This window comes from Neovison vison, chromosome 1 (assembly GCF_020171115.1).
Source record: "Neovison vison isolate M4711 chromosome 1, ASM_NN_V1, whole genome shotgun sequence".
Lineage (NCBI taxonomy): Eukaryota > Metazoa > Chordata > Mammalia > Carnivora > Mustelidae > Neogale > Neogale vison.
In genome coordinates this window covers 150,171,889-150,198,536 of record NC_058091.1, presented here as the reverse complement: position 1 = coordinate 150,198,536, position 26,648 = coordinate 150,171,889, and the positions used below count along the sequence as shown (strand labels likewise).

Genomic DNA, 26,648 nt, shown 5'->3' with positions numbered 1-26,648 from the left:
CCCGGGGCCGTCTCTCCGCTGTCCCCAGCAGCAGCCATTTTCCTGTTGTTCTTGGTTCTTAGGAGGGAGGGTCCTCACGTCTGAGCAGCCACGTGCTCAGGTCCCCCAGGAAGTCACCCCCCCCCCGTCGGAGGGCTCATTCAGCAGGAGTAGTGACAGGGGCCAGCACGGCCGAACACACTCCGGGTCAAGGGCACTGGGAGCACCAGTCCTCGCACCCGGTGTGGCTGCAACGAGCGACATCCACTGTTGTCTCACAAACGAGGCCACGGAGATCAGAGATCAAGAACTTACTCCCACGCGGTGGTGACTGACCCCGGCCGGCGGACCCCACACTTGGAAGCTCTAATGCTGTCACTCACTTGTCTCAGCCCAACCCTGTCCTGCGTGGCCCTGCGAGGCCCTCAGTGGACCAACGCAACGCCTCTTTGAACCCCTGTACCCCAGGGCCTTTTCCCTAACATAGAGAGCCCCGAGCCTCCCTCCTTGGACCGAAGCCCGGTCTGCTCACAGTAAGGGACGAGCCGCCGAGTCACACTGTTCACTGGTTTATTGAGACTGGGGGAGATCCCTCCCCAAGAGACGCCTTGGCATGGAAGGGATGCCCCCTCCTGCCCGGTGGCTCCGTCTGTCCCTGCCAGCCATCGGGGTTGGGGAGCCTTCCTGTGCTTGGGATTCTCACCAACTGTCTGCCGGAAGCAGCTCCCCAAGCCTGCCCTCATTCCTTCTCCCTCAAGTCCCCCCAGAAAAACACAAAACCAAAGGGAGCAGCCCTGGGAAGGAGGACGGGGAGCGTGGACATAGCGTGGACATGAGCACCACGGTGGGGTGGGGGTTCAAGCAGAAAGCACGTGAGGGTGTGAGCTGCGGAGAGTGCATAAGGACGTGGAGGGTGCGCGCCTCGGGCTCTGCTAGGAGGATACAATGGTCTTAAGGTGCAAAGGCAGGGTACCCAGGTTCCATGAGCACACACAGGGGGAACGCAGGGGGAAACAGGATGTGCGCTGGTGAGGACGGCCTCCGCTCGGCACACAAAGGGCGCAGGGGCCCAGAGCGCAGGAGGGAGGCGAGGACGGGGCACACACGTGAGCGCCAGAGGGAGAGGCACATGTGAGCACGCATGCACACGCGCGTGTGTCGAGAAGTGTGAGCACGCACGGGGCGGAGGCGGGGACCTCCAGGGGAACGAAGCTGGCAGAGCGGTGAAGGGGTGGGGGGGGAGGAGACCAGGCTGCAGGGAGGGGAAGGGGCGGGGCGGCGGGGCGGGAAGCTGCAGCCAGGCACAAACCGGCACGAGAGCAAACGCGCGGGGTCTACAGTCCTGGGGACCCAGCAGATCCCAGACCCACAGAGGAGGCCTTCCTCCCTGTCCCTCCCCGATCCCTGGGGCCCTCACTTGTACAGCAAATGAACCCGGCTCCCGTCACAGCTGAGCCTGTCAGGGGGCTCATGGGGCCCCCTGGGCAGGCCCCCCGAGGGGTCTGGGGGCGTAGAGGGGTGGCGCCGGGGGCGGAGCTGCTGCCGAGACCGAAGCTGATGGCGCAGCTCCGAGACTCGCTCCTCTTTCTGCGGGAAGAGAGATTGGGAGAAGTTGGAAGAAGGGGAAGTGAGGAGGGGCTAGAAGAGAAGAATGTGGGGTGTGAGCGGGGGACGGGGGAGGGACGCCAGGACAGACAGAACGTGAGGCACCAGGAACGATGGCGCAAGGAGAGGCATCAGGTGAGGAGGGACCAGGGAAATGAGGAGTGGGAGGCAGGGGAGGGGGGGAGAGGCCCATGCCCACAGATTTGTGCCGGTGCCCCTCACCCCCCAGCGCCCCCAGTGCCTCCACACCTCAGCAATGATCTTCTCCAGCTCGCGGTTCTCCTTCTCCAGCAGCCGGGACTTCTCCTCCTCGTTGTTGTTCGTGGATGAGCCTGTCTTCATGGTGTCCTGCGCCTCCGACTGCCACTCGCCCCGGGTGATCAGCCTGCGCATCTGGGGGCCAAGGACTGCACATGAGATGGGGGGAGCGCGACCAGCAGGGGGCGAGGCCAGTGGGGCCCCTCCCAAGGGCAGGAGCAGGAGAGGCTCCCAGGAAGCAGGGCTGGACTGCGGGGACAGAAGCGGGGACCGCCTCACCTTGGGCACGAAGAGCACGACCAGGGTGATGTAGGAGGAGAACACTATGGCAAGGGACGCGAAGGCGAAGGCTGCGTCCTGCTGGCTGGACAGGATCATGGTGACCGGGGCAGTGATGAGGCACAGGACCTGTGGGTGCACCGTGATTGGGGCCTCCAGGCTTTCCTCCCCAGGAGGGAGCCCATGAGGACAGGTCCTGGGGGAACTTCCCATCGCTAAAGGCTGCAGACCCCAGGCCACCTCAACTCCAGAGCGGGAAGAATCCCAGACCACGTCCCGCTCCAGATCAACCCCTCCCTCAAGGCAGACGTGCTGGGATCCTCGCACAGGCCCATGCAGAGTCCCTGAGCACTGAGCGTCCAGGCACTCAGGCCGGAAGCTGACTCGGATTCCAGCCAGGGAGCCAGAGACCCGGCATCTCACCTCCCCACTCTGCTTCCTCACCTGTGCGGGGGCAGTCATGTCTGCTTCGTGTGCTCCCGGGCAGAGCTGTTAAGTGTCTGTGCCGGGCTTTACCCACCGGGCAGAGCTTTACAGACCCGAGGCACTAAGAGTGTTCTTCAGACTCCCGCCCACGGGTCCCAGTCCCAATTCCCCCCCAGCGGCCCTGGGGTCAGCACCAGGTGTCCAGGGCTCACCGCCACGTTGTAGATGGCCATGCCCACAGCCCGGTGGTCGTTGATCTTCTCCGTAGACACGCTCTTGGTCTCGTACGCAAGGAAAATGCCGAGCAGCAGCAGCAGCCCCTTGGAGCCGTAGAAAATGCCTGGAGCGGAGGCGACGGCCGCTTGGCACCAAGACCTCCAGGCATCCACGCGCCCCCCGGGCCCTCCATGCCCTCCACCCACTGCTGCTCCAGCTTCGAGTTCCACAGGTGAAGGGGCTCCTTTCCGATCGGCCCCTCTGACCTAGCACACCTGTCTCCGTCTGTCCCCACAACTTGTCCCAGCGTCCCCGCTTCCTCATGGGACGGAGGAAGAAGACTGCAGAGGGCTGGCGTCGGCCATGCTACGTCCCGGCCCCTTACCCTCCGGGCTGAGGGCGGCCTTGCCCTTTCTGACCCTGCACCAGTGTGCAGGCCCTCCCCGGGCCTCCCGTCCTGCTCTCACTCTAGGGAGCCGGCCAGACGGATGGGGTCAGGCGGTCCCCACGGGCCACTCTGCCCCCAGCTCTGCCCCAAGCCTGCTTTACACCCCGGCTCCGCACGGAAGAAGACCGGCTCTCCCTCCTTCCCAGAAACGACAGGGCCAAGCCTCCCTCCTCCCGCAGGCCCTTCCGCGCAGCCCCCCTGCCACGCCGCGCACCGAGCCACGTGTTCATCTTCCTGGAGCTGCAGTGCTCCAGCTGCGGCAGGATAGACACGTCGATGTCCTCCTTCGGCTCCTCCTTGGCGAAAGTCTACGGGAGAAACGGGGCCCGGGGAGACTCCGGTCACCCTCCCTGCCCCACCTCTGCTCAGTCCTGATGCCCAGCTCAGCCTCCTCTTTCCCAGGTGGCCCTCAGCACAGAAGCCAGGCCCCACTCTAGGCCCGGGAGTGCTTTCACGAGAACCTCGGAAGGGCGTGTTCCTGGCTTTCCATGAGGCCTGGGACGTCGGCGCATCCTTCCGGGATCCCCACCCCCTGCCTCCCCACCTGCACTGGGCCTCCTCAGGGGACGGGGAGGCGGCTCTCCTCCTGGGTCCCCTGGCGTGCAGAGGCCCCGACCCCCAGGGCCTCCTCTCGATGGGTACCTCGATGGTCCGGTGCAAGGGGTCCACGATCTGCCAGATGGCGAGAGTGAGGACGTCCATGCCCACCAGCAGGCCCACGGTGGCATACAGCTTCCAGGGCTCCAGGGTCTGGGTGGACACAGAGCACAGGCAGGTCGGGGAACCCTCTGAACCCCGAGAGCCAAGGACCTGCGGGCCACGGTGAAGAAGCAGCTCACCTTCCTCCACTCCTTCTTCTCCTCCTTCTTCGTGAAGACCGTGTGGACCCACCAGATCTTCGTGAACATGGAGCCGTAGCCCAGACTAAAGCCCAGACCCAGGAGCCAGAGGCGCGCCTAGGACAGGAGAGGGATCAGGGCACAACCGTGCGCAAAGCGGTGCAGTCAGGAGCCACGGGGGTGCACCCAGGGCCGGCGAGTGGGTCTCTGCCTCCAGCAGCTTCCTCCCACCCACCTCCCCCTCTGCTGGCAGGGCCTCCTTGCTACAGCCTCCGGTGGAATCCCCCTGGCCCGGGCGTGCGGTGTGGTGGAGGGTGTGCCGCGGAATCCCCTGCTAGCCCGGCTCCTCGCCCTTTCCTCCCACCAGGCTGCAGCCGACAGCTCCCCTATCTACTGGCTGTTCGACCCCCGCAGGCCACTGAGTGCCCCCCACCCCGTGCCTCCAGCTGAGGAAGGCCCGCACATCCTTGATACTCCGGTGCCAGTCCAGCTACTCCTGAGCCGGTCCCAAGCGGCCCCCCTCTGCTGCACAGACCTCTCGTGCACTCCGGAGGTCAATGTGCCCACTCCCACTGCCCTCTCATTTCCGGGGGGGGGGGGCTGACAGCCTCTGGGGAAGTGTGCTTGTGTATGTCAACACCACGTGCCCAGCTGAACGGTCAGGAGAGGGCCCAGGATGGATGAGTACAGGCGGGCAGGGACAGGGGCTGTGTCCCACCAGCGTAACAGAGCTGCACACGTGTGGCCCCAGAAGCCAGCCTTTCCCACAGCCCCAGGACCTCCCACACCCCAGTACCAAGCATGCGCCTCATCCCCGCCCCCCGCCCCCTGTCCAGTCCCTGCCTCTGCCCTTCCCCCAGGAGCACACAGTTCCTGGGCTCCGTCCTCAGCCCGCAGCCAAGATGCCAGTGTTGAAGGGTTCTTTGTGCAGACCCTTCCTGCACCCGAGTGCCCCCCTCCATGAGGCAGGCCATGGCAACCTTGGAACTGGCTAGAGCCACCCAGCAGAAAGGTCTGGAGGGTGGGAAGAAGGGAGGCAGCCCACAGAGACTGGGGGAGCAGGGACAGTGCAGCAAAGGCCATGCCCAGTGCCTCCAGGAGCGGCTCCCAAGCGGGGAAAGCCAGGGTCCACGGCGAGTCTGCCCGCCTCCTCCTCACCTGGCAGACGAAGGGGAACTGGCTTCTCCCGATGTGGTAACCATCCAGCCCGAGGGGGAAGACAGCCGCCAGCGCCAGGGAGCAGCCCACAGCAGTCAGATTGTTCAAGTTGGGCTGGGAGTTCTGGATGTAGCTAGGGCAGAGGCGGGAGAGGAGGAGGGCGAGGAGCAGAATTAGCCTCTTCTTCTGGGAGGCCCTGCTCTCCAGAGCCATGGGGCCTGCCCCAGCCGGTGCAGCCTGGGCCAGGGCCCGGTGGGCTGGGGGCTCCCAGCCCCCCACCTGCACACATGGAGCAGAGCCCCATGGTGTCCCCCAAGAACTTGGTAGTTGTTGGTGAGCTGCTCTGGAGCTGGGATGGGACTTGCATCTGGTTCCCCCCTTTCGTGGTCACGGTCACTGGGAAGGCACAGGCCAGAGTGGACGCCTCGCCCCCCCCCCCACGATGTGGTCGTCACACCCGTGTCATCTCAGTCCCTGCCAGGAGCATGCTCACGGTCTCCGAGGGCAGAGAGGAGGAGGACAGCGTCCGAAAGGAAACTTACCGGACGTGAGAGTTGTAGATATTAAACGACAGACACACCACAGCCAGGACGATGCCCAGGCTGGACAGCACAGAGACCGAGATGAAGAGTTTCTGGGACATGAAGCGAAATGTCTTGATGACAAGGGTCTGGTCAGCCGGGGGGGCCCCTCCTGCATGGCATTAGGGGTAAAGGGGGGTCTGATCAGCTGGGGGGCCCCTCCTGCATGGCCCTGGGGAGGGGTCTGGTCAGCCGGGGGGTCCCTCCTGTGTGGCCCTGGAAGGGGGTCTGATCAGCTGGGGGGTCCCTCCTGCATGACACTAGGAAGTAAGGGGAGGGGACAAGGAAATGAAGATGAGGCAGAGAAAGGAGCAAGGGACACCTGTTTCTAGCCCTGCGGACGTGGGGCCCTCGCTGCCCTTAATGCTGAGCGGGGGTGCTGCGGAGCAATGCTGCCCGGCCCGGGGTGGCGGGGTCTCAGGAAGCAGTCGGAAGTGAGAGGTGGGAGCTGGGGGCCAAGATGTGTCACCCAAGCTGTGGTGTTTGTGTCTGTTCTGTGATTTGTGTCTTTTCGACAGCAAAGGAAATGGGAGGCAAGGAAGGGAACGACCGAGAGGTGACGGTCGTGAGGTGTCTCAGCACTCCGATCCCCACAGCTGCAGATGATGGTTGTAGAATCGTAAAGCTGAGTTCGAAGCACCCTGCCTGGCCTCCGGACCCCAGGAAGACAACCCGACCTGGGAGCTTCAACCCTGGCAGGGTGATGTTCCCAACAGTGTCTTCTAGCTATTCTCAAGAGGAAACTCAGATTTGTCAACGAGTTCACAGCAAAAAAAAAAAAAAAAAAAAAAAAAACTAATTTCAATTTGCTTAGCTTTAAAAAGAGAAGCATAATTTAGGCCATGCAGCATTTATAGCAGTAGAGAATACTGTCCTAAATTCAAATTATAAAAAAACATGTCCGAACTCCAGCAGTGCCAGGAGCTACCAGCTCCCAGTCGGGTAGGGCAGCTGGCACCTGGCTCTGTCCCTGACGTGCCCGGCCCGATTCACCGGCAGGTCCTTCCTCCTGTCCACTGGGAGCGTCCTTCCCACGACCGGCCGTTTGGCCCACGAAGCACACGAGCAACACTTGCTTTTACTTTGCCTCTTTAAAAAGCACATTTGAGGGGAAGACAGTCCAGGAGGTTTCGCAACCTCTCCTATAATTTAAGCAACTCGTTTCCTGAGAAGGATGAAGAGGCGACTCCAAGCTCCAGTAGCTGGTCCGGATAGATCAAGGTACCAGAACATCTGGGAGACCCAAACGGGGTTTCCCAGCCTCCCGCTATGCGCCCGCATCTCTGATCCTAGTCCCTGAGCGGCGCATTACTTTTGCTAGTGCATTGCTCCCTCTTCAAAAACATACCCCACCCACGGCTTAACCCGGACCCCGGCCCATCTCCTTGGCACGTTTCCAGCGGACGGCACCTGCCACCCCAGCCTCGTTCACGCGCACAGCACCTGGTCTTGCTTGCTCAGGGGCATCGAAGGAGAATACAGACAGGACCCGCTTACCGATCCACTTGTCCGTTTTGGACCAGGAAAGATCGTCCTTGGTGCTGTCGTAGTAGCCGATCTTCTTGTAGCTGCCGCCTGGGTGGGAGACAACAGAAGGCTGAAGAGCCCAGCCCAGGCCCGAGCTTCTCACTCCCCTCGAGTCACTCTCCCCGCTTGCGTCTGAGCCCCCGAGGGGTCCCTGGGAGGACAGGAGGGCTCTCGAGTCAGCCACCTGGCTGATGGGCAATGCACGGTGTCTGCCAAGGCTCAGGGGTGTGTGACAGCACCTCGGGGGTTCGAGGCCTCTGGGGAGACGCCACTGCTCAGCCTCACGCCTCTCCTGCAGATCGTCTCGCACTTCGATTCTGGCTCCGGAAGCCTGCGACATCTCTGCTGATTCCCCCTCTCATGACAGACAGAATCACAGGATCTATTTTCCCCATGGCTTTCATTTTAATTTTAGAAATTTCTCTTCTGTTGGCTTGGGTTCTAAATCCTTGGAAAGTTGCATCTGCCTCTTAGAGCCGTGAGGTGGGGGGTAGTTCAGCCATCCCTAAGAATTCCTGTTCCAGAACTTTTCCCTCAGAAGCCAACCCACAGCCCTGGGGTTTGGGCTACGAGGAGGATCTGCGGACCGCGGGGAGCGGGGACAAGGAGAGGGCACACTCCGGGAGGCGTGGGGACCGTCCGACCGCAGGGGCCGGCAGATATGTGTGTGCTGACGGTTAAGGAGATACAAGTGAGGAAAGCCAGACTACACAGGAGACCCGAGATCAGAAAAGCTTGCTGAGACAGCAAGGAAATGCAGTAGGTTTCCTCTCAAAATACCAGCTCTGCCAGACTCCGCTCGCCTGGAGTCCGCAGGCTGCACCTGACAGGGGTCAGCCCCTCAGAGCCAGGCCCCCAAAGGGAAATTTCTGAAATCACAAGGGAAGCCCCTGGAGAAAGGCAGTGTGTCTGCCCCTTCCCAGGTCCCGGCCACTGAGCTTTTCACTCTTCTTATTAGATAAACACTTGACGAACCAGATCAAAGAGAAGGGCAGATGGGCATGCACAAGCCACCCTCCGGATCTCCTTCCTCGGGCGGGGACACCAGACCTCAGCCCGCACCCCTGGGCTCAACCTGCCACCGCCAGACCCCGTGGCCCCCCACCCCTGCGCTCACCATGCACCGCCCAACCCTGCGGGCCCCCCACACCCCTGCGCTCACCCTGCACCGCCTGACCCCATGGGCCCCCACACTCCTGAACTCACCCTGCAGCTGCTCAATGAGGGTCCAGGCCATCCGGGAGCCGCTGGCATCAAACACCACGTGACCCTGCGTGTGGGAACATGCGGAGGCGGCAAAGGTGATAAAAGCGGGAGCCAGGAGAGAGCATCAGGGCCTCTCTGGATCCTTATGTGTTTGATGTCACTGAGCCTCTGAATGAATTCTATTTATGGAATTTGCCTGCATATAGGACATACCCCAGATGCCCATACCCTAGATTTTAGCAACACTCTTCTTTGGAAAAGAAGCTTCACCCGTGGGATTTGAGTGGGAAGCGTCCCCGGACAGAGCCCCAGGAGCCCCGGTCTCTGGCTGTGTGACCCAGGCGTGGCACCCCGTCCCTCTGGACGCTGTTCTCCCCGCTTGGAGAGGGACAGATGACCGCTCAGACTGTCTCCTCTTTTAAAATCCTGTGATTCTCATCTGACTCATAAATATCTGGACTGAAGATACATGAGGGAGAAGCTGAAAGAAACGGAACACAGCATCTTCCCCTCTTGCCTCATGCGGGCTTTTCTGGCTCGGGGGTCTGAGACCGATCCCTGCAGGTTAAGGCGAGCACAGGAAAGGAGGGCGCGCGCCCTCTCGGGGGAGCGCAGGGGAGCGTGGGGGAGACCGCTGCCACTCACAGAGACGCCCTCGAAGGACGAGGAGTTCATCGCCCGGTAGATCTGGTCGGTGATGGTCTGGTTGTTATAGTTGAAGTCCTCCAGGCGCACGCCGGAGCGGCCGCCCCCACCGGACGTCTTGTTCAGGGCCAGCGCCAAGGCCCAGATGGCGTCATAGGCCAGCGGCGCCTCCTGGAAGCCACCGGTCTCCTCGGGGTGTCTCTTGAGCCTCTTGGTCAGTTTCTCCACAAACTCCTGGGACGTCTGCGGAGGGAAGGATGGGGCGGAGGGTTGGCGGGGGCGTGGGGCACACTCCCAACCCGGCTGCAGCCCTGTAATCCAACAGAGGGTTGGAGTTGTGCCATCGGAGGGAGCACACGGAACTGTGAAAGCTGGACCTGGAGGGGCTGGACTGGGGCTGGGGTGAGGTGGCCCAGGAGCCTCGGCACACAGCCGCTGGCCCTGAACTGGAGCCACGTTGTAAGGAGTGGACACTGCACAACAGACGGCAGAGGAAAGTAGAGATGAGCCTGCATGGCGGCGTCCCCCCGGGCTCAGACCTTCTCCGTGGACCGGACCCGGCACCTCACAGCCCCTGCGATTCTACAGCAGCCTAGAGGGGCCCCCGCAGAGCCTTCCTCGCGGGACCCAAGCAGCGCACTCCCTCCCTAAGTGCCCTCCCCTGCTTTCAGCTCCCAGGCCCGGAGGGTTCGCGGGAGATGGGGCCCCAGAGGCACTCTTGACGTGACTGAAGTCTGGTGTCCAGGCCCCGCCCACCCTCTTCACCCTCTATCTTTGTTCTCCAAGAAAGCTGAAGACAACGACAGCTCCTGTAACTCTCCCATGAAATGGGTCAAGAGACCTGAATTTCTATACCTGGCAATGACCTCGTGTGGCTAAAAACCACAGGTAAATTGCTCAAGGGTTTGGAAATGTCTGCTGTGCAATGGAGAAAAACACACCTGGCCTTTCTGACCTCCGGAAGCCACACAAGGAAAGGCTCGGCGGCCCCCTCTTGGCAAGGCAGCCGTAACAGAGAGGGTGAGATCTGGGATGTACCAACAGCCTCACCCTCTACGGAAGGAGGGAGCATATGAAGAACAAAAAAATCTGTTCCCCATGCCCTGCCCACTTGTCTCTCTACTGAACTTTCTGAAGACACGGGACAGGGGAGGGCAAGGCACAGACCGTGCGGAAACAGCCTTGGAAAACCAGCCCGGGACCGACCACATCCGCTGCTCCACAAGCAGGAGGCCAGGACCGTGTCCCGTCCCCCTGCACACCTCTGCTCCCGGCCCCGTGCCTGGCCCCGGACCCACCACGCCCGCTGCATCACGCCCGCTGCACCGCGGCAGGGAGCTACTGTGTGTGGCGTGTGCGGTGGTCCGTGGGACCGCGCACCTGCCTCCCGCCCAGACCACGCACTCGGGGTGGGAGCGCTCTGCAGGGGACTGGCTGCGGACGGCGGACGCCGTCCAAGTGTGCGGTCCCGGAGCGCCCTCCGCTCGATTCTGCTGCAGACTCTGACCGCTCTAAAACAGTTTTAAAAATGTCCACGGGGCAGATAAACAGATGCACAGATGGATCTCAGGTCCAACCCATCCTGCTGAGGGACCTCAAACGAGTTAGGAAACTGCATTGGGTGGTCATTCAGCTTTAGGATGGGGACGACACTGCCTACCTCGAAGAGCTGCTACGGGAAACCACAACATAGAGAAAATGCTGGGTATAAAGTCAAGTCGCAGTTTGTCTTTGCAAGTCCCCTGCCTCTCGGCCTCACATTCGTCATGGTCGCTCAGCTCTACAGTCCAGCTCGGCATCTCATGTCCTGGGTCTCCAACTGGAGCTCTAAGATCAATAATCCAAAATTTAAAATGTCTAAGACGAGGCTCCACTTTCCCTCACTCCCCAACACTTCCCAGTACATGAGATTGAAGGCTTGGACTCACCAAGTCCTCTTAATTCTTCCACTGAAACATTTCTTTTGGGTTTTTTTTAAGATTTTATTTATTGGGGCGCCTGGGTGGCTCAGTGGGTTAAGGCTGTGCCTTTGGCTCGGGTCATGATCCCAGGGTTCTGATATAGAGCCCCACATCGGGTTCTCTGCTCAGTGGGGAGCCTGCTTCCTCCTCTCTCTCTGCCTGCCTCTCTGCCTCCTTGTGATCTCTGTCTATGTCAGATAAAGAAATAAAAATCTTTTAAAAAATTAAAATTAAGGGGCGCCTGGGTGGCTCAGTGGGTTAAGCCTCTGCCTTTGGCTCAGGTCATGATCCCGGGGTCCTGGGATCGAGCCCCACCTCGGGCTCTCTGCTCAGCGGGGAGCCTGCTTCCCCCTCTCTCTGCCTGCCTCTCTGCCTACTGTGATCTCTGTCTGTCAAATAATAAATAAAATCTTTTTTAAAAAATTAAAATTAAAATAAATAAAGATTTTACTTATTTCTTTGATGACAGAGACAGACACAGTGAGAGGAAACACAAGCAGCGGGAGAGAAGAGGAAGCAGCAGCTTCTCATGGAGCAGGAAGCCCGATCCCTGGGATGACAGCCTGAGCCAAAGGCAGATGCTTAACCGACTGAGCCACCAGGCGCCCCTCTTGAAATGTTTCATTAAGACCATCAGTGCCTACACAGAACAGCCTTAATTATTATTATAATAATAATAATAATATAATAATAGGGGGCACCTGGGTGGCTCAGTCGTTAGGCATCTGCCTTTGGCTCAGGTCATGATCCTGGGGTCCTGGGATCGAGCCCCACCTCGGGCTCTCTGCTCAGTGGGAAGCCTGCTTCTTTCTCCCTCTCCCACTCCCGCTGCTTGTGGTCTCTCTCTCCCTGTGTCTCTGTCAAATAAATAAATAAATAAAATCTTTTTTAAAAAAATAAAAATAAGAAGAAGACCTAACATTTGTATTTCCTTACAACGTTCCAGGCATTTTTCCATGTTTCTGAGGTAAACGTAGATAGAAACAGGCACATAAAGTTTAACTTGCCAGGGGTGACAGTGCGTGGCAGGGCTGGGACTCAAGCCCATGCAGCCTGGCCTCATGCCCTCACTCTCCCCAGGACCCTCGCGCCGCCTCGGCACGCTGACTGCCTCTCTGCCCAAGAGCGCCTGCTCGGCCACCGGCTGCAGGCCACCTTCCCGAGTGGTCCTTCTCAAGTCTGTCCCATCCCCAGGTCGACGTACACGCGGGGCCACCAGCACCTCCGATGGAAAGGGATTCACACAGCCTGCACAGTGCCCTCTCCACCCAGACCTTCGCTCTTCCCCGGCTCCAGGCCGCTCGACAAACGTGCTTACCCCAAAAATCGTTCCCCCTCAGGCCAGCAAAGATACCACTGCAAATTTTCAGGTGCAAACATGACGAAGCAGCTCACGAAAAAGTAAACAGCGAAAATTCCACAACCCACAAAAATCAGTAAGTAATCAAGGGCAGCATTATGACCCTAATTTTCTGTTGCCCCTGCCAGCTGTGTCTGTGAGGGGGGCCTGACCTTGACCTCAAGCGTACATCCTGAGGCAGCTTCTGATTTCAGACTGTACCAAGATCTGACGGGACCTCTGCCCCAATCTGTGAGAACTGGAATAGAATGTCATCTCCAGGTAAGGCCACCTCCCAGCTGCTAGCCCAGAGCTATCATGGGTCCCCAAAACCACTCCAACCCAATCTCCCATCCTGGGCTCCTTTCTAAGCCAGGGTTTCTCCATCCCTGCACGACTGACATTCGGATCAGGAGAACACCTTGCTGTGGGGCACGGACCTCTACATTACAGGCTGCCGGGAAGCATGCCCCTCACTGCTAGACGCCGGTTGTGACGACCAAACTGTCTCTGGACATTGCTCCGGCCAACAGTTCTCAAAATGTGGTCTCAGATCAGCAGCATCAACAGCCCTAGGGAACCTGCTGGAAAGGCCCAGACCCCCCGCATCAGGACTTGTGAAGGAAGATCCCAGTAATCTGTCCTCACCCACCCTCCAGGCCAGTAACGTCGGAGCACGAGGGCCCAAATGAAGGGACAGCAGCTCTGCTTCTCTTCTAGACCCAGTCTGCGTGGGGGTCCCAGGTCCAGCCCTAGCTTCTCATCTCCCTCTCCTGGGCCTGCCGGATGCATCCACCATCTCTTCCCTGCTCAGTCGTTATGGCTGCTCGAACCCCTGGAAAATCCTTGCTCGCCCACTGGGCACTTCCAGCAACCATGCAGACCTGCTGTCCCTAGAAGCTCTAGGGCTCCAAAGGCACCATGTTTCTCTATAGACCCAGAGCCAGAAAGACAACCCTCGGGCGCAGTCAGCTCCAGAGCCCAGAGGTCCATCCACACCCCTCCCCCAGTCCCTGCTCCCTGCCAGGGGCTCCTTTAGCTCCCTGCTGTGGGGCAGGTCCCGGGCTCGGGGTGCCGATAAGCCTCTCGGCTTTGGGGCCAGCTTCTTTACTTCTGAAGGTCTCCCGGATGACTTGCTTCTCAGGTGCTCTACAGGGAAGTGACCCTCCAGAATCTTCCAGGCTATGTTTCAACCACGATACCTGAAACATGAAGTCCCTCAGAACTCCCCAGGACAGTGTCCACAATCAGAGTCTGCGGACACAGTCCACCACGAGGACAGATGGCCTGAGCGGTCTTCTTCCCTGGCTCCGGAGCTGCCGCCTGCCAGACAGTGTCGCCGGCAAAGGCACAGGCTCTTCTGTCGGGCTTCCAAGTGCCCCATGGCAGCAACATGGCAGAGGGGTTTGGAGTTAGAGTCAAACGGGGTCAGTTCTGGCTTCCCCACTCAGCAGTTTCGGAACCTGGGCCAAGTCCCTCAACCTCTCTGCGTCCATAGAATGGACACGAGAAACCCCCAGCCAGCTTGGCCGGGAGGTCACAGAAACCAGGTCCCTGATTCCTGGGTTCCTGCACAAAAGTAATTATGATGACACCTCTGTTTTCAAGGGGTCTATTTGGGGCTTTACAACCATGAACTCGCCCCTAGTGTGCTTCCCAAAACAGGTCTTCCAGGCCTGGGGTACCCCTGGCGAAAATACCCAGACACGGAGGTTGCCTCCTCCGCTCGCCCAAGATCCCCGTCTTCCCCCAGCCAGAACCCTGAGCAGAAAAGAGCCTCGGCCGCTGGCTGCCCGGCCTTCCCAGATCAGATGACATGGCTTCTAGCCCCAGACCTGTCACCAATCAGCTCCCGGGAACGAACAAATGGATTTCAAAAGTCCCTTGTACATCTAAAATTCTAAAAAAGGATCATTAAGAAAACATCAGGAGCCAAGCTAATGGAGTATCAGTCAGGGTGAGTGTTAAGCAACTGCAACGCACGCGGAGTCCCTGAGAAAACAAACCGCACTCCTGCTTGGGAACGGCGCGTGTGTCAGGGTGTGTGTGTGCACACGCATCCGCACTCCTGCTCGGGAACGGCGCGTGTGTCATGGTGTGGGTGTGCACACGCATCCGCACTCCTGCTCGGGAACCGCGCGTGTGTCAGGGTGTGTGTGTGCACACGCGTCTGCACTCCTGCTCGGGAACGGCGCGTGTGTCAGGTGTGTGTGCACACGCGTGTGCACTCCTGCTCAGGAACGGCACTGTGTCAGGTGTGTGTGCACACGCGTGTGCACTCCTGCTCGGGAACGGCGCGTGTGTCGGGTGTGCGTGCACACGCGTGTGCACTCCTGCTCGGGAACGGCGCGTGTGTCGGGTGTGCGTGCACACGCGTGTGCACTCCTGCTCGGGAACGGTGCGTGTGTCAGGTGTGTGTGCACACGCATCCGCACTCCTGCTCGGGAACGGCGCGTGTGTCAGGTGTGCGTGCACACGCGTCTGTGTTGTCGCCAACGCCTCTCTCTCCTTTGACTTCTCAGCAACCTCCTCGTTGCCATGGTAACAGCCCTTCCTCTCATCAGGGGCCTCGCACACACACCACTCCCGTCCCCCTCTCTGTCGCTGCTGCTCAGGGAAGTCAGAGCAGAGGTGGAAGCCGCAGGAAGCGTGGTGCAGACAAGCCGCGTGCCCTCCTGGGCCTGTGAGGTCCACTCCCGCTCCCGCCCCCCACCAAGGCGCCCCCGCCCCCGCGCTCACCATGTTGGAGATGCTGCGGGTGTTGGCAGGGTTCAGCATGACGATCTCGGTGGTGATGTGGCCTTCCACGGCCTCGGTCATCTCGTCCACTGTGCAGTTGATGGACGGATCGTAGGTCTTGAACCAGTTGTCCGCGTACCACCCGATGAGGAACCAGACGTACTTCTTCCCGAAGAGCCGCTCCTTGTACACCTGGGTGCAGAGAACGAGCAGGGCTGGGGCTCTGGGGCTGCTTCTGGCCTAATTCCCTTGACGCGGTCCAGCCTCTCGGGAATCAGAAAGCAGAAAACCGCAGAGCGGCCTCTACAAGTCCCGGCGGGCGTGGGAGCCGCTTGGGGACTCCGCCTTCTGAGTTCCTCCCCAGCCAGTCAGGAAAGATGGGGTCCAGGGGATCCTGCGGAACAGCAAGGGGGAGGAAACGGAGATCCGGAGAACGTGCCGGTGCGAGAAGCCAAGAGACGGCGTCGGGGCCGAGAGTCAGGGACGTCGTACTGACCGTCGCCTCCGACCGCCAGCTACCGACCCGCGTAGAGAGACCCCATCAGACAGCCCGGGGCAGAGCCCACCCGGGCCCCTCCCGCTCCGGAGGCCAACTCTACCTCACAGAACACTTTCCGGGCTTCGGTCTCATAGAAAAGTCCCACGATGATTCGGGCGTCCTGGCGCTACAGACAGAGAAGCAGCTGCCAAGAGCCGCCCGGAAACCCCCAAACACTTCCACCCCTTGGATCCCCTGCCCCGGAGAGCTCAGTGCAGGGTCTGCTCACGGGGTGCTGGGCAAGTGCCAACGCGCCAGAACCGGAACTCTGCGATGGGACGGGGCTGCGGCACCCGCGAGGGCGGCAGTCCCACAACCGCACCGCCGCAACCCGCGCATCCGCCAACGGTCGGCTCCCGCGGCCCCGTCCGTCCCCGCGGCCCCGTCCGTCCCCGCGGCCCCGTCGGTCACCGCGTGCGATGTGACTGCACACGAGGCACAGCGCCACTCCCCTCAGGACGCGCGGCCGCACACTGTGCGTGTGCGTACATGCACACTCAGCCACCGGCGCTTCGCACACCTCAAGCTTATACGATGCTATGTGCTAATTAGAGCGGGATAGAGAGAAACAAACGAAACCCACCGACCCCTGCCTGGTTCTCCTCTCCGATCCCCCCACCCCCCCACCTGGCCCCTCCACGGGGGGAGCCCCCCACTCCCAAGCAGCACACCTTCAGGTTTTTGACGGGCACCGCTGGATCTGAAAAGAAGCTCTGGCGGAAAGTGATCTCAATTCCAGCCTCCTTCACTCGCTCCTCTAGGTCGTCCAGAGTCTTGGGTGGGAAGGAGAAGGAAATGGAGAAAATGTGGGGCGTGCAATGGGGTCAAGAGCAGAGAGCATGGGGGGGACGGCACCGAGCAGGAGGAGGGGCAGCTCTGGACCGTCCACCTGCCACGCCTGTCCCCGGCCGGGAGGGCGGCAAGGAGAGCGTCTGCAGCCTGGGGATCCAGACTCAACCCAGGAAGGTGCGCGAGTGCCCCTCCTCTGGGTCTGCGTCCCGGGACGTCGCCCAACTCACCCCACTCCCACCGGGCAGCGAGAGCAGGGAAAGGAGGGAAGACGCGGGGAGAACGCCATCTGGGGTGTACAGCACGGTCTCAGCTCAAGGGCCAGAAGCGCAGACAGAGGCGTCAGAGAAGGATGCCCTGGATCACGGAGGGACTGGGGGAGGCTTCCGGGGGTGCAGCGGCAGCTCCCTTACACTGAATGTAAGGAGGAGGGGGTCCGAACACTGGGAGAAGTGAGAGGACCGGACTGTCTTCTCCAGCGCCCAGCCCTACATTTCCTCTCCCACTCCCGTGCCTCCTGTCTCTCTGCCCCGCTCCCTTTTCCTTTCTCTGCCTCCTTCTCTGTTTCCTTCTGTTCTGCTGATCCTTCTCTCTCTCTCTCTCTCACACACACACACGTACACACACACACCGAGGGTCTGGAATTTGATCGTATCTTATATTCCCTCTCTTACATCAACTTTGGAGTGAACCTACTTTAATGGAAGTGGGTCATTTTGGGTCTACCTGTCTGGGAAAGAGAGCATCAAAGGGAAAAAAGTGTCCTAAAACCAAAAACTTGGAAAGGATCCTGAAAACCTAACTCTGTTTATTCCTCTGGCTCCAGAGAGAACATGCACTTAACCACTCAGAATGTGTTTGCTTTTGATAAAGAAACAAGTTATTTGGGCACCAGGGTGGCTCAGTTGGTTAAGGGTCTGGCTTCGGCTCAGGTTTCGATCCCAGGATCCAGCCTGGCATCAGGGTCCCTGCTAGGCTGTGAGCCTGCCTCTCCCTCTCCCTGTGCCCCTCCCCCTGCTCGTGCACAGACACACTCTCTGTCTCTCTCTCTCTCTCTCTCTGTGAAATAAATAAATAAAAATATTAGAAAAGAGAAGAGAAGAGAAGCAGGCTCTTCTGCCCAGGAGGAGCCCTGGCCACCCCTCCGGGCGCAGGGCCAGCCACGCAGGCCTGCTCACCGAGGTGAAGACCTCCGTGGTCTGCTGGATGGTGGCGATCCTCCTCCAGCCCCACTTCTCAAAGAGCTTCACACGTGTGGGGTTGTGCAGCGTGGCGGACGGGTGAGTTCGAAAGAATGTGGGAAAGCGCTGCCGGTTGGACAGGGCCGGTGAGCTGGAGCCGTAGGACAGCTGAAGGACAGGGACATGGTGCGGGACAGGCTCACCCAGAGCTCCCCTGCGACCCTGCTGGCTGCCCCAAGCCTCCCGCCCACCTCTGTCCTGTGTGCAGTGGCCCCCACGGCCCACAGGCCTGCAGCTCAGGTCCTGCTGAGGAAGAGCGGGGAGCTGCGGCCATCAGGCCACCACTGGACGAGGCCGCAACGGCCTGGGTGTCCCGGGAGTGGTCCCCCCGCAAGCCCCCATCCTCAGCCCTCAGCCCGGCCTACCACGATGAGGTTCCACATCCTGGCAGCCTCGGCCACGAGCGTGGACACGGAGCTGCAGCCGGGCATAAGGATGATCTTGATGGGGTCATTGTAGAGCAGCTCATACAGGTACTTGGTGGCTTGGCCTGGGTCACACTGAAGGGGGAGGGGGTAAGCGTCGGGGGTCCCCAGCAATCCAGTCACTTCTCAAGTACCCCCCCTCCCCGTCATCAGCATCACGTTCTTCTCCTCCCTGTCCAGTCTCTGGTCTCCCCTCACGGCCCAAGCCCGCCCCTCGTCCTCCCTGTGCCCTCACCCATGTCCTCTCCTGCACACACCTCCACCACGATCACTGCAAAGACCACCTTTCCTCCCTTCCTCTGTCACCCTGTCCCCTTCCCCATGTTTCTATGAGTTTTAGGAAAGAGTCTGCAGGAATGTGAATGACCCCCCCGCCCAGGTCCGCAGACAGCCTCCTCAGAGCCAAGCTATGGAAATTCCTCCTTCCGCCTCTGCAAACCCCCTCTCCATTGGCCCCTGTTGGTCCCCTGCTCCTCTCTTTTCCAGGCTAGTGATAAATAAACACAAGGACAACAGGGAACAAGGTCACTAGGGAGTCCTGCTTGGCTATCCCTCCCCTCCTGCTGGGCCCTGACATTTGACGGGTCCATTAGAAAAAGAGGCGCTTTGGAGCGGGTGGCAGTGGGGGAGAAACAGGGGAGGAAGACCTGGGGAGAACAAACAGCGTGAGGTTCTCAACAAACCAGATGCTTTTAGGGGTGCCTGAGGGAGGGGCAGGGATATGGGGAAAGTAAACAATGCAGAGAGCTGGGGAGGGAAGGGACATGGGGAGGAAGAGCCGCATGGTGTCCCCCTGCCTGTTCCCCTCCTGCTGGAGGATGACATTTCAGAAGCTGCTGGAGCCCCAGAGGAAGTCGAGGAGAAACGGAAGGCCGTGGGGAGCCAGGGCAGGCGGCACAGGGGGCTGGGGACGGCGACATGGGGGCAGGCCACGCAGGAATAAGGCAGGCCCCTAGAGCCTGCTCACTTCCCACTGGGGCCTGACATTTGAGACACCGTGGGAAGCTGGAGAAGGGGAGCTGGCAGAGCAGGAAGCAACCTTTGCGGCCCCCCACCCCCACCCCCCATCCTCACCCGAAGGGGTGTTTTTGAAGATTTTGCCCTCCCACCCGGCTTCTCGGAGCATCTCGGCCATTCTTAGACCTCACCGTCCCACACTGCCCTAGCAGGTTACCCCAGATCCTAGCCCAGTACCCCTGCTGCCTGGGAAAGGGTGGCGGGAACAGGGACACATAAGAGCACATACAACACACACACAGGGCAAGGACGCAGGCTGACCCAGGGCTCTGCTCCTTCCTCCCCGCCTCTCTCTCTTCCACACTCAGTTGCTCCCTGCAGATTCCCTGACTCTCACCCCTCCCCAGTAGACTTCCTTCAGCCTCTCCTCCGCTCTGTCTTCTGCGAAGCCTCCGGATTTGCAGGCAGGAAACACACGTTCCAGTTCGCCTGCTTTCCGCTCTCCCTCCCTGCTTCTTCCAGCTTCTCTTCCATCTCCCTTCTCCCAGGCCCCCATCTGCTCCCCAGCACCTCCGGAGAGTCACCTGTCACAGAGCTCAAGTCTGAGCTCACACCCGGGGCTATGGGGCTCCCAGGATCCCTGGGACCCCCTCCCCTGACCCTGGCACCCATCCCCCCCAGTTTCTCTCTGCAGGCTCCCACCTCTAGCAGACCCGACCCTCTGCTCCTCTCCCTGCCTCTCCCCACAACACCTCGTTTTTTTCCCTGGGTGCTGCTGCTGTCGACAAGGATCCTGGGACAGCTACTTAGGCATACCAGGACAGGATGAATAATGGTAAAAATGCAGATTCTTGGGATTCGTTCCTGACCATGGAGTTCATCAAATCTGTTTTAACCCAGGCCTCTGATGAACCTTGTGTACACGGAAGTTTGGAAATCCCTGCCAAAGTGTCAGGAGGGTTTTGAGGTTCTCTCTCCAAGCTGCCAACAGTCCGTGTGCTCTCTTTTCTCCAGGCACCCCACCTTCAACCCCACTCCGCCCGCTCCTCCCTCACGAACCTATTTCTCGATGCAGGCAGCTGCTCAAAAGAATGAGGACACATCCTGGGTCCACCCAGGAGAAATGACCACAACCTCACCTCTGTCTCCACTCTCCTCTCCTCCAGCCCCGTGGGAGGCTGGGGCTGCATGTCAGAGAAGATAAACTTGAGCTCCCAAGTCTCTCTCCCTCCCTGTGCCACATCCTTCCCCACACTCCCAGTCACTCGCAGGGGATACGGTGGGAAAGGAGTCTTATGGGGCCACCCTCTGCCACCCGACCCAGATGTTCTTCCCTCCCTCCGCCCTTCCCCACTGCCCTCACCCTACATCCTACTTTCCTCCTCACGTCTTGGAGGCCACAATGCTGTAAGGAAGGTTTAAACTTAAGACCCAAGCTCCACAGAATGCCCAAGAATTGAGCTCTGTCCCACACCTCCTCATCGCCCCCTCCCCTACTGCCATTCTTTCCTGCTCCCTCTCCTGCCTCGGTCCAGACACCCCCCTTTCCCCACCCGACTGTGAGGGCTCCTGCCCTCCTGCGTGGACCTCTAATCCCCTCATTTTCCCAGTGCCTCTGCCCAGCCCCGGACCATTCGCTTTTCCAGAACATGGTATGCCACATATCCCACAGTCTGGGAATCCCGGCAGGACAGGGCTCACAGCTACCCCACCGTTTGCTGTGACAAATAAACCAGAGCGCTCTAGTCCCTCAAATTTTTCCTTATTCGGTCCCAACCTGCTGCCAAGATTACCTTGTTACCATGGTAAATTGGAAGCCCTGCTCCAGCTCACCCCTGACACCTCCTCCATCCCCGGAACCCATCCCAGGGTTAGTGGACTCGCTGGGACCAAGATCAGCTTGTACCCTAAATCCACCACCAGTCTCCCCAACCCTCCCCCACTTCCCTGCGTCCTGGGGAGCAGGAGGGTCGGCCTCACAGCCTGGTTCACCCTCCTAAGCCCCTAGACCCTCATCTTGAACCTGCAGCCCCTGTGACTGTCCCCAGGCTTGCGCACCCCCAGCCCCGCTCCCGCAAGTCACACGTGGGAGGGGTCCGCTTCGCAATCCCGAGTCCCTCGGACCGAGGCGCGCGCGCGGCTGGCTCCTGCCCCCCAGACCCCCGCCGCCCGCCCACTCCCACGTCCGGGGCTACCTTGCTGTCGTGGTGGATGAGCTTGAGCTCATAGTCCGGCAGGATGTCCCTGCGGCTGTTCACGTCCTCCAGCGCCATCTCCACCGCGGGCTGGCAGGCCTGGCCCCCAGGCCAGCCCCCGCTCATGGGGAACAGCGCCCCGATGTACACCGCGCGCCGTTCTGAGGAGGGGTGCGGGGGGACCCGCGGGTGAGGCCGCGGGAGATGAGGGGAGTGGGAGGCCCACACCGGAGTCACCCCCGTCGCCATCACCACCAGCAGCGGCAGCGGCCACCGCACCCGGGGAGCGGGGACCCCCGGACCCATGGCCGGGAGGGAGAGGGGCTGTCTGGGGAGGGGGAGGAGCTCAGGGGGGACACTTTTCCTGGGGAGGGCTGCTGAGGGGGTGTCGAGGAGGCGCCTCCATCCCGGCTTGTGCAGGGAGGAGGGGGCGAGGGCCCCAGGGAAGCGGGGAAGGTCGGCTTCCTAGGGCCCCCGCGCTCCCGCTCCCGCCACGGCCACCGCCACCGCCACCGCGGACTCTCCTCGCGGACTGACTGACCGACCGAGGGGGGAGGAGGAGGAGGAGGAGGAGGAGGAGGAGATGGCGGGCGGGAGGGGGCCCTGACGTCACGCGCGGCGCGCGGCAGCTGCGGGGGGAGGGGCGCGGAGGGAGGCGCGCGCCGCCGTGGGAACGACGGGCGGAGGGGCGGGGCGGGGAGGAGGACGCGACCCCCGCGGAAGAGGCCGGGACGGGGAAGGGGGGGGTCCCACCTAAGGGGCGGCCGGGGAGGAGCCGAGAGGGGAAGGGGCGTGCGGGAGGGCGGGGAGGGCCGAAGCGCCGCGGAGCCGGGGATGGGGACGCGAAGGACGGCGGCGGGACGCGCGCGTCTCAGTCGGGGTGTGGATGGACGGGGCGCAGGGCTGAGGGTGCGGGGCACAGGGCGACGGCAGCGGCTTAGGAGAGAGGTGGTTGGGTGGGAAGGGGGTGGCGTGAAGGGGAGTGATGGGGCGGAGGCTGGGGACCCGGGGCTGGGGAGACAGAGCTCGGGAAGGGATGGGAGCTGCGGGAAGGGAGGGGTGGGGGTGGAGGGAAGGGACGGCGTGCGGAGGAGCCGACGGGGGTAGAGCCAGGCCCGGCCGGGGGGAGACGGCAGCGCGGGGCGGCCGGGGTCGCCCGGCGGAAGCCCGCGGGGAGCAGGCGGCGGAGGCGCGGGGTCTGCCCGCGCGCCCCCCGCCGCCGGCCGGGCTCTGCCCTTTGGCCCGAGCGGAGTCTGGGAGGAGGCGGAGCCCGGGGCAGGGCAGCCAAGCGGGGAGTTGGGAGGGACCGCGGCCTCGCAGAAAACCGGCACTGGAGGCAGAAAACAGGTAGGGAAAGGAGGGGCCGGCCGCGAACTGGGTCGGGGGCGGGTCGGGGGCAGAAGGACGAGACCCCACAGCCTCGGGGCAGGACCCCTGGGGATGGAGGGTGAAGATTGGGGGGCAAGGGGGTTGCAGTGCGCGAGATGAGGGTTTATGATCTCACCTGAGTGCGGCGTTCGATTCACTGGCAGCAGGAAAGACGGGGATCAGAGAAGAGTTACCACTGGCGCCCAGCTTCCCCGGCCAGATCCCCAGCCCCCTCCCACACCTGTCCAGGCCGGAGAGGACCGGGTAGAGCAGAAGCCTGCGTTTCTGAGGGGAGGGTGCCTGGGGATAAGAGCAAGGTGGGGCTGTGGGTCAGGACCTGCCGGTTTTCTTCTTTTATTTTTCATAGGACAACAGAATTTGAGACAGGAGTGCCAACAGCTAAGACACGGGCAGATCCTGGTTTTGTGGAGCCTAAATATTATTAAATGCAGGGGTCTCTCTTGAAGAGAAAAAAATACAAATACATTGATTTTAAACCATTGCCTTTAAAATCTTACTTTTGCATTTCTTACGAAAGCTATGACCATGCGAACACATTATATTACAGCACAAGACGAACCCTGTGTGAATGAGGGTCTCTGACACTTAAACCGCAGTAGCTTCATGGTAAACCCACCCCCGGCTGGGGCTCTGAATTTCCAGAGTGGAATGGTAAACTACACGCAGAATAATTACATTAAGGGAGGAAAGCCAGGTTCAGAACCTTGAAAGAGTCTACAAGAGTGGGGGAAGCATGAGGTATGCCTGGATCCCTCAGAGAAGACTACACAGGGAGAATCCAGGTGCCCAGGAAAGGGGGGATTCTGCAGAACGAAATGCCCAAAAAAGGTGTTGGACACAAGACTGAGTCCCTTGGGAATGATGGGGGTTGTCTGAGAATTCCAGAAAAGGACTGTCCCTTGCCCCTCCCCCATCCCTGGGTGGTCCTTAGTGCTCTGACAGTTCTGCCCCCAATTTTAAGTCTTTTTAATTTTTACCCTGATAATTTTCCACCCCAGATATTCTTTCCAATCTTAACATTTTTTCTAAGTATGACATATGATTTATTTCTGAGTCTTTACAATAATCCAGTTATATAACAAGTGGAGAGGAATCCATTGTAGAGGAGAGTTACGCATAGAAAGTTCTAAGTTTAGAGAAAGGGACTGAGGCTAGGGGAAACTGGAGTATTCAAGCCTTAAGAAAGTTAATAGAGGGTGAGACTCAAAAAGGAAAAGAGAACATGTGAAGATTTAGGAGCAGGGAGGGGATATAAAAAGAGGGAGGTAGAGGAAAGAAGCCCCAGTGTAGGTAAAGTGGCACTGGGGACTGCAGAAGGGGGCTGGAGGCAGGTGGGAGGGGAAGAAGAGTTAGGTTCTCACCTCCAGTCCCCCAAAGCCTCCCATCTTGCACAGCTCCCCATCCTTTCCCGCCCGCCCTTCCCACCCTGCTCCCGTCCTCCGCAAGCGCCCTCAGCGGCAAGCAGGCGGCCAGTCCCTCACCCTGGCACTGCGGCTTGGGAGTGCTCCACTGGCCCTGACTACAGATGCTCCTGGAGCTGCCCACAAGATGGAAGTCAGGGTCACATCGGAAATCCACCCGGGCTCCGTCCAGAGCGGGGAGGTCCCCACCCGTGAGGAAAACCTTCCCGTTCTCCAGGGCCAAATAGGACTTGGAGCAGATTCGGACTGTGGAGAGATACGAAAAATGAGAAAGAGAGGCACGTTGGGGAAGGCTCCTTCCCCTTAAAGAGCAGGGAGGGGCCTCCGATGAGGGCTTGGGGCCTCAAGCGTCCTCCTCTGCAGGAAATCAGGGGTGCAAAGGACTTGCCTCTCTAGCTTCCATTCCCGCCTGAAGCCTGTAAGCATCCACACATTACCAACAGGAAAAAGGAAAAAGCCTTTCCGAGGTAGGAACCCGAGATGGAGCTAGAAGCACATAGAAGGGGGCTCTTCAAAGTCAGCGGCAGTGGGCGGGTCCCTGGCAGTGGGCGGGTCCCTGGCGGATGGATGTAACTTAAGATGCACAGTCAGATTTACCTTCCTGGTTCTAGTTGACTTACACTAATGTCAAACAGGGTTTTGCTTTGTGTGTATATGATCTCTGCGTTGGAGACAGAGGTATTCAAAAATGCCACGAAATCATTCTGAGTGTTTTTGCACAATCTGCCACTAATCCTCCTCAAAGAAAAGAACTCACAAGATGAGCATTTTATCAGAGGGTCCGTGGCCTAACGCAGGGAGGATGAGATGAAATGAAAGGTGTGCGCTGCTAACTTGACTCCCTCCAAGTGCGCATAGTAAAATCCTTCTCACACAGTGTCCGCTCCATGAACAAATCTGGATTTTGTTGCAGTGGATTTAAAGTGCTGACTTGTAAGCAATCATGCTAAGTTTGAGGCAGGAAGAGGAAGGGTCTTGAAGAGAAGAGGGGCTTTCCCAGCTACTCACCGCATCTGCTGGGCGTGTCCATGTCCGTCCAGGAGCCGTTGGCCAGGCACTTCCGGACCTTGGGCCCCACCACCTCGCGCTCGCCCCGGCACACATACTCTATCTCATAGTCCACGGGCAGGAAGTTGATAGCCTTCACCTGGTCCCGAGTCAGGCCCCTGTACCTGATGCCCCCTTCCCAAGGCGGGTGTATGATCTGGCAACCTGAGGGGTGAGTCCCAGGAGTCAGAGAGGGGTGGGAGGAGGGCAGAGTCAGCTTGGGAAGCACAGGAGCCTAGGGCGTGGTCAGTGGGCAGGTGGCAGACCAGAGCCCCAGGTGGATGCGGGGGTGGGGAGGGGGTGCAGAACCCTGGGCTAAAGGAATGAGAGCCCTGAGCAAGGGTTAAGGCCAAAGAGAGCTCACAAGTGAAGAGGGAAGCGCGCTGTCTGGGGGTAGTGGGAAGATTGGGAATTCGTGAAAGGGTACAGTGTGCCAGTGAGCCTGGTCAAACAGGCTATAGGAGGATTTCGGAGTAAATTAGGAGGAGAGTAAAGGGGGGCTTCTCCTCTACCACGGCAGCAGTGTGGGCAGGAAGGAGGGGTGGGGTCGAGAAAACAATGCAGGGTCACCGAAAGGTGGCCGATGCAGTGACGTGGGGCACAGAAGGGGTGCTGGGTCAGAGGTCACCGAAAGGTGGCCGATGCAGTGACAGTGGGGCACAGAAGAAGGGGTGCTGGGTCAGAGGCGGGGTGAGGGAAAAGGAGTCGGGGTGCTGATGTGGGGCCGGGCGGACAGGATGGCCAGGCCGGGATGCTATCTATGTAGGGCTGACGGGATAGTAATGAGGACCAGAAAAGGGGTGCAAGGACAGCGGAGTGGTGGGGGTGCCCGAGGTCGCCGGTGAAGGCGCACCTTCTGAGGTGGCGTTGGGGGTCTGCGCCCCGCTCGCGCCCGGGGGCCGGAGGAAGAGCGGCGGCAGCAACGGCAGCAGCAGCAGCAGCAGCATCTGAGTGACAGGCGGCCGTGAGGACCGGACCGAGCTCCGCCGGTGCGGCCCAGCCCGGCGTGCGGGGGTGGGGGTGGGGTGCTGCCGCCCGGCCTCGCCCGCCCGGCCTCGCGGGCTCCGACCCGGCTCCGACCCGGCTCCGCCTGCGGACCAGACGCGCGCCCCGCGGAGGAGGCGGGGGCGGAGCCCGGCGCGGGGAGGGGGGAGGAGAGAGCGCCTGTCCCCACCCTCCTCCTGCCTCCCTCGGCCCCCCACCCTCCCGGGACTCCACCTCTAACCACCTCCTCTCCCCCGGCCCCCGCGGCTCTCCGAGCCCCGCGTCCCCGCGCGCCCCGGCCGCTGCCCCGCGCGCCCCGGCGCGGCCCTCCCCCGCGCGCCCCCTCCGAGCCCGGCTCCCGGCCCGGCTCTTACCTCGGCGCGCCGGCCCGGCTTCCCGGCTCTCCCGGCCTCTAGGCCCCAGGCCCGGCCGCTCCTCCCGCTCCCCCTCCTTTCT

The 26,648-nt window shown here is 60.7% G+C and overlaps 1 protein-coding gene across 3 annotated transcripts; it reads right to left on the bottom strand.

The window, feature by feature from the left end:
• Positions 1-532: 532 nt before the first annotated feature.
• Positions 533-26,648, bottom strand: GABBR1 (gamma-aminobutyric acid type B receptor subunit 1). 3 transcript variants are annotated; one of them, XM_044261534.1, is made up of 24 exons: positions 26,567-26,648; positions 26,062-26,155; positions 25,170-25,373; positions 24,222-24,407; positions 23,057-23,179; positions 22,856-22,876; positions 21,352-21,512; positions 18,140-18,274; positions 17,712-17,882; positions 16,416-16,517; positions 15,806-15,871; positions 15,207-15,398; positions 9,168-9,410; positions 8,523-8,586; positions 7,287-7,364; positions 5,751-5,901; positions 5,209-5,341; positions 4,051-4,167; positions 3,854-3,961; positions 3,426-3,519; positions 2,760-2,887; positions 2,122-2,250; positions 1,834-1,977; positions 533-1,566 (listed from the first exon to the last, which is right to left on the bottom strand). In XM_044261534.1, exons 2-24 carry the CDS (start codon positions 26,153-26,155, stop codon positions 1,393-1,395), a joined length of 3,018 nt encoding a protein of 1,005 aa, XP_044117469.1. In that variant the 5' UTR covers positions 26,567-26,648; the 3' UTR covers positions 533-1,392. The 3 variants fall into 3 exon arrangements, with proteins under 3 accessions (XP_044117469.1, XP_044117478.1, XP_044117486.1); XM_044261543.1 differs by lacking the exon at positions 23,057-23,179 and having other exon boundaries at positions 26,567-26,644; XM_044261551.1 differs by lacking the exons at positions 23,057-23,179; positions 24,222-24,407 and having other exon boundaries at positions 26,567-26,644.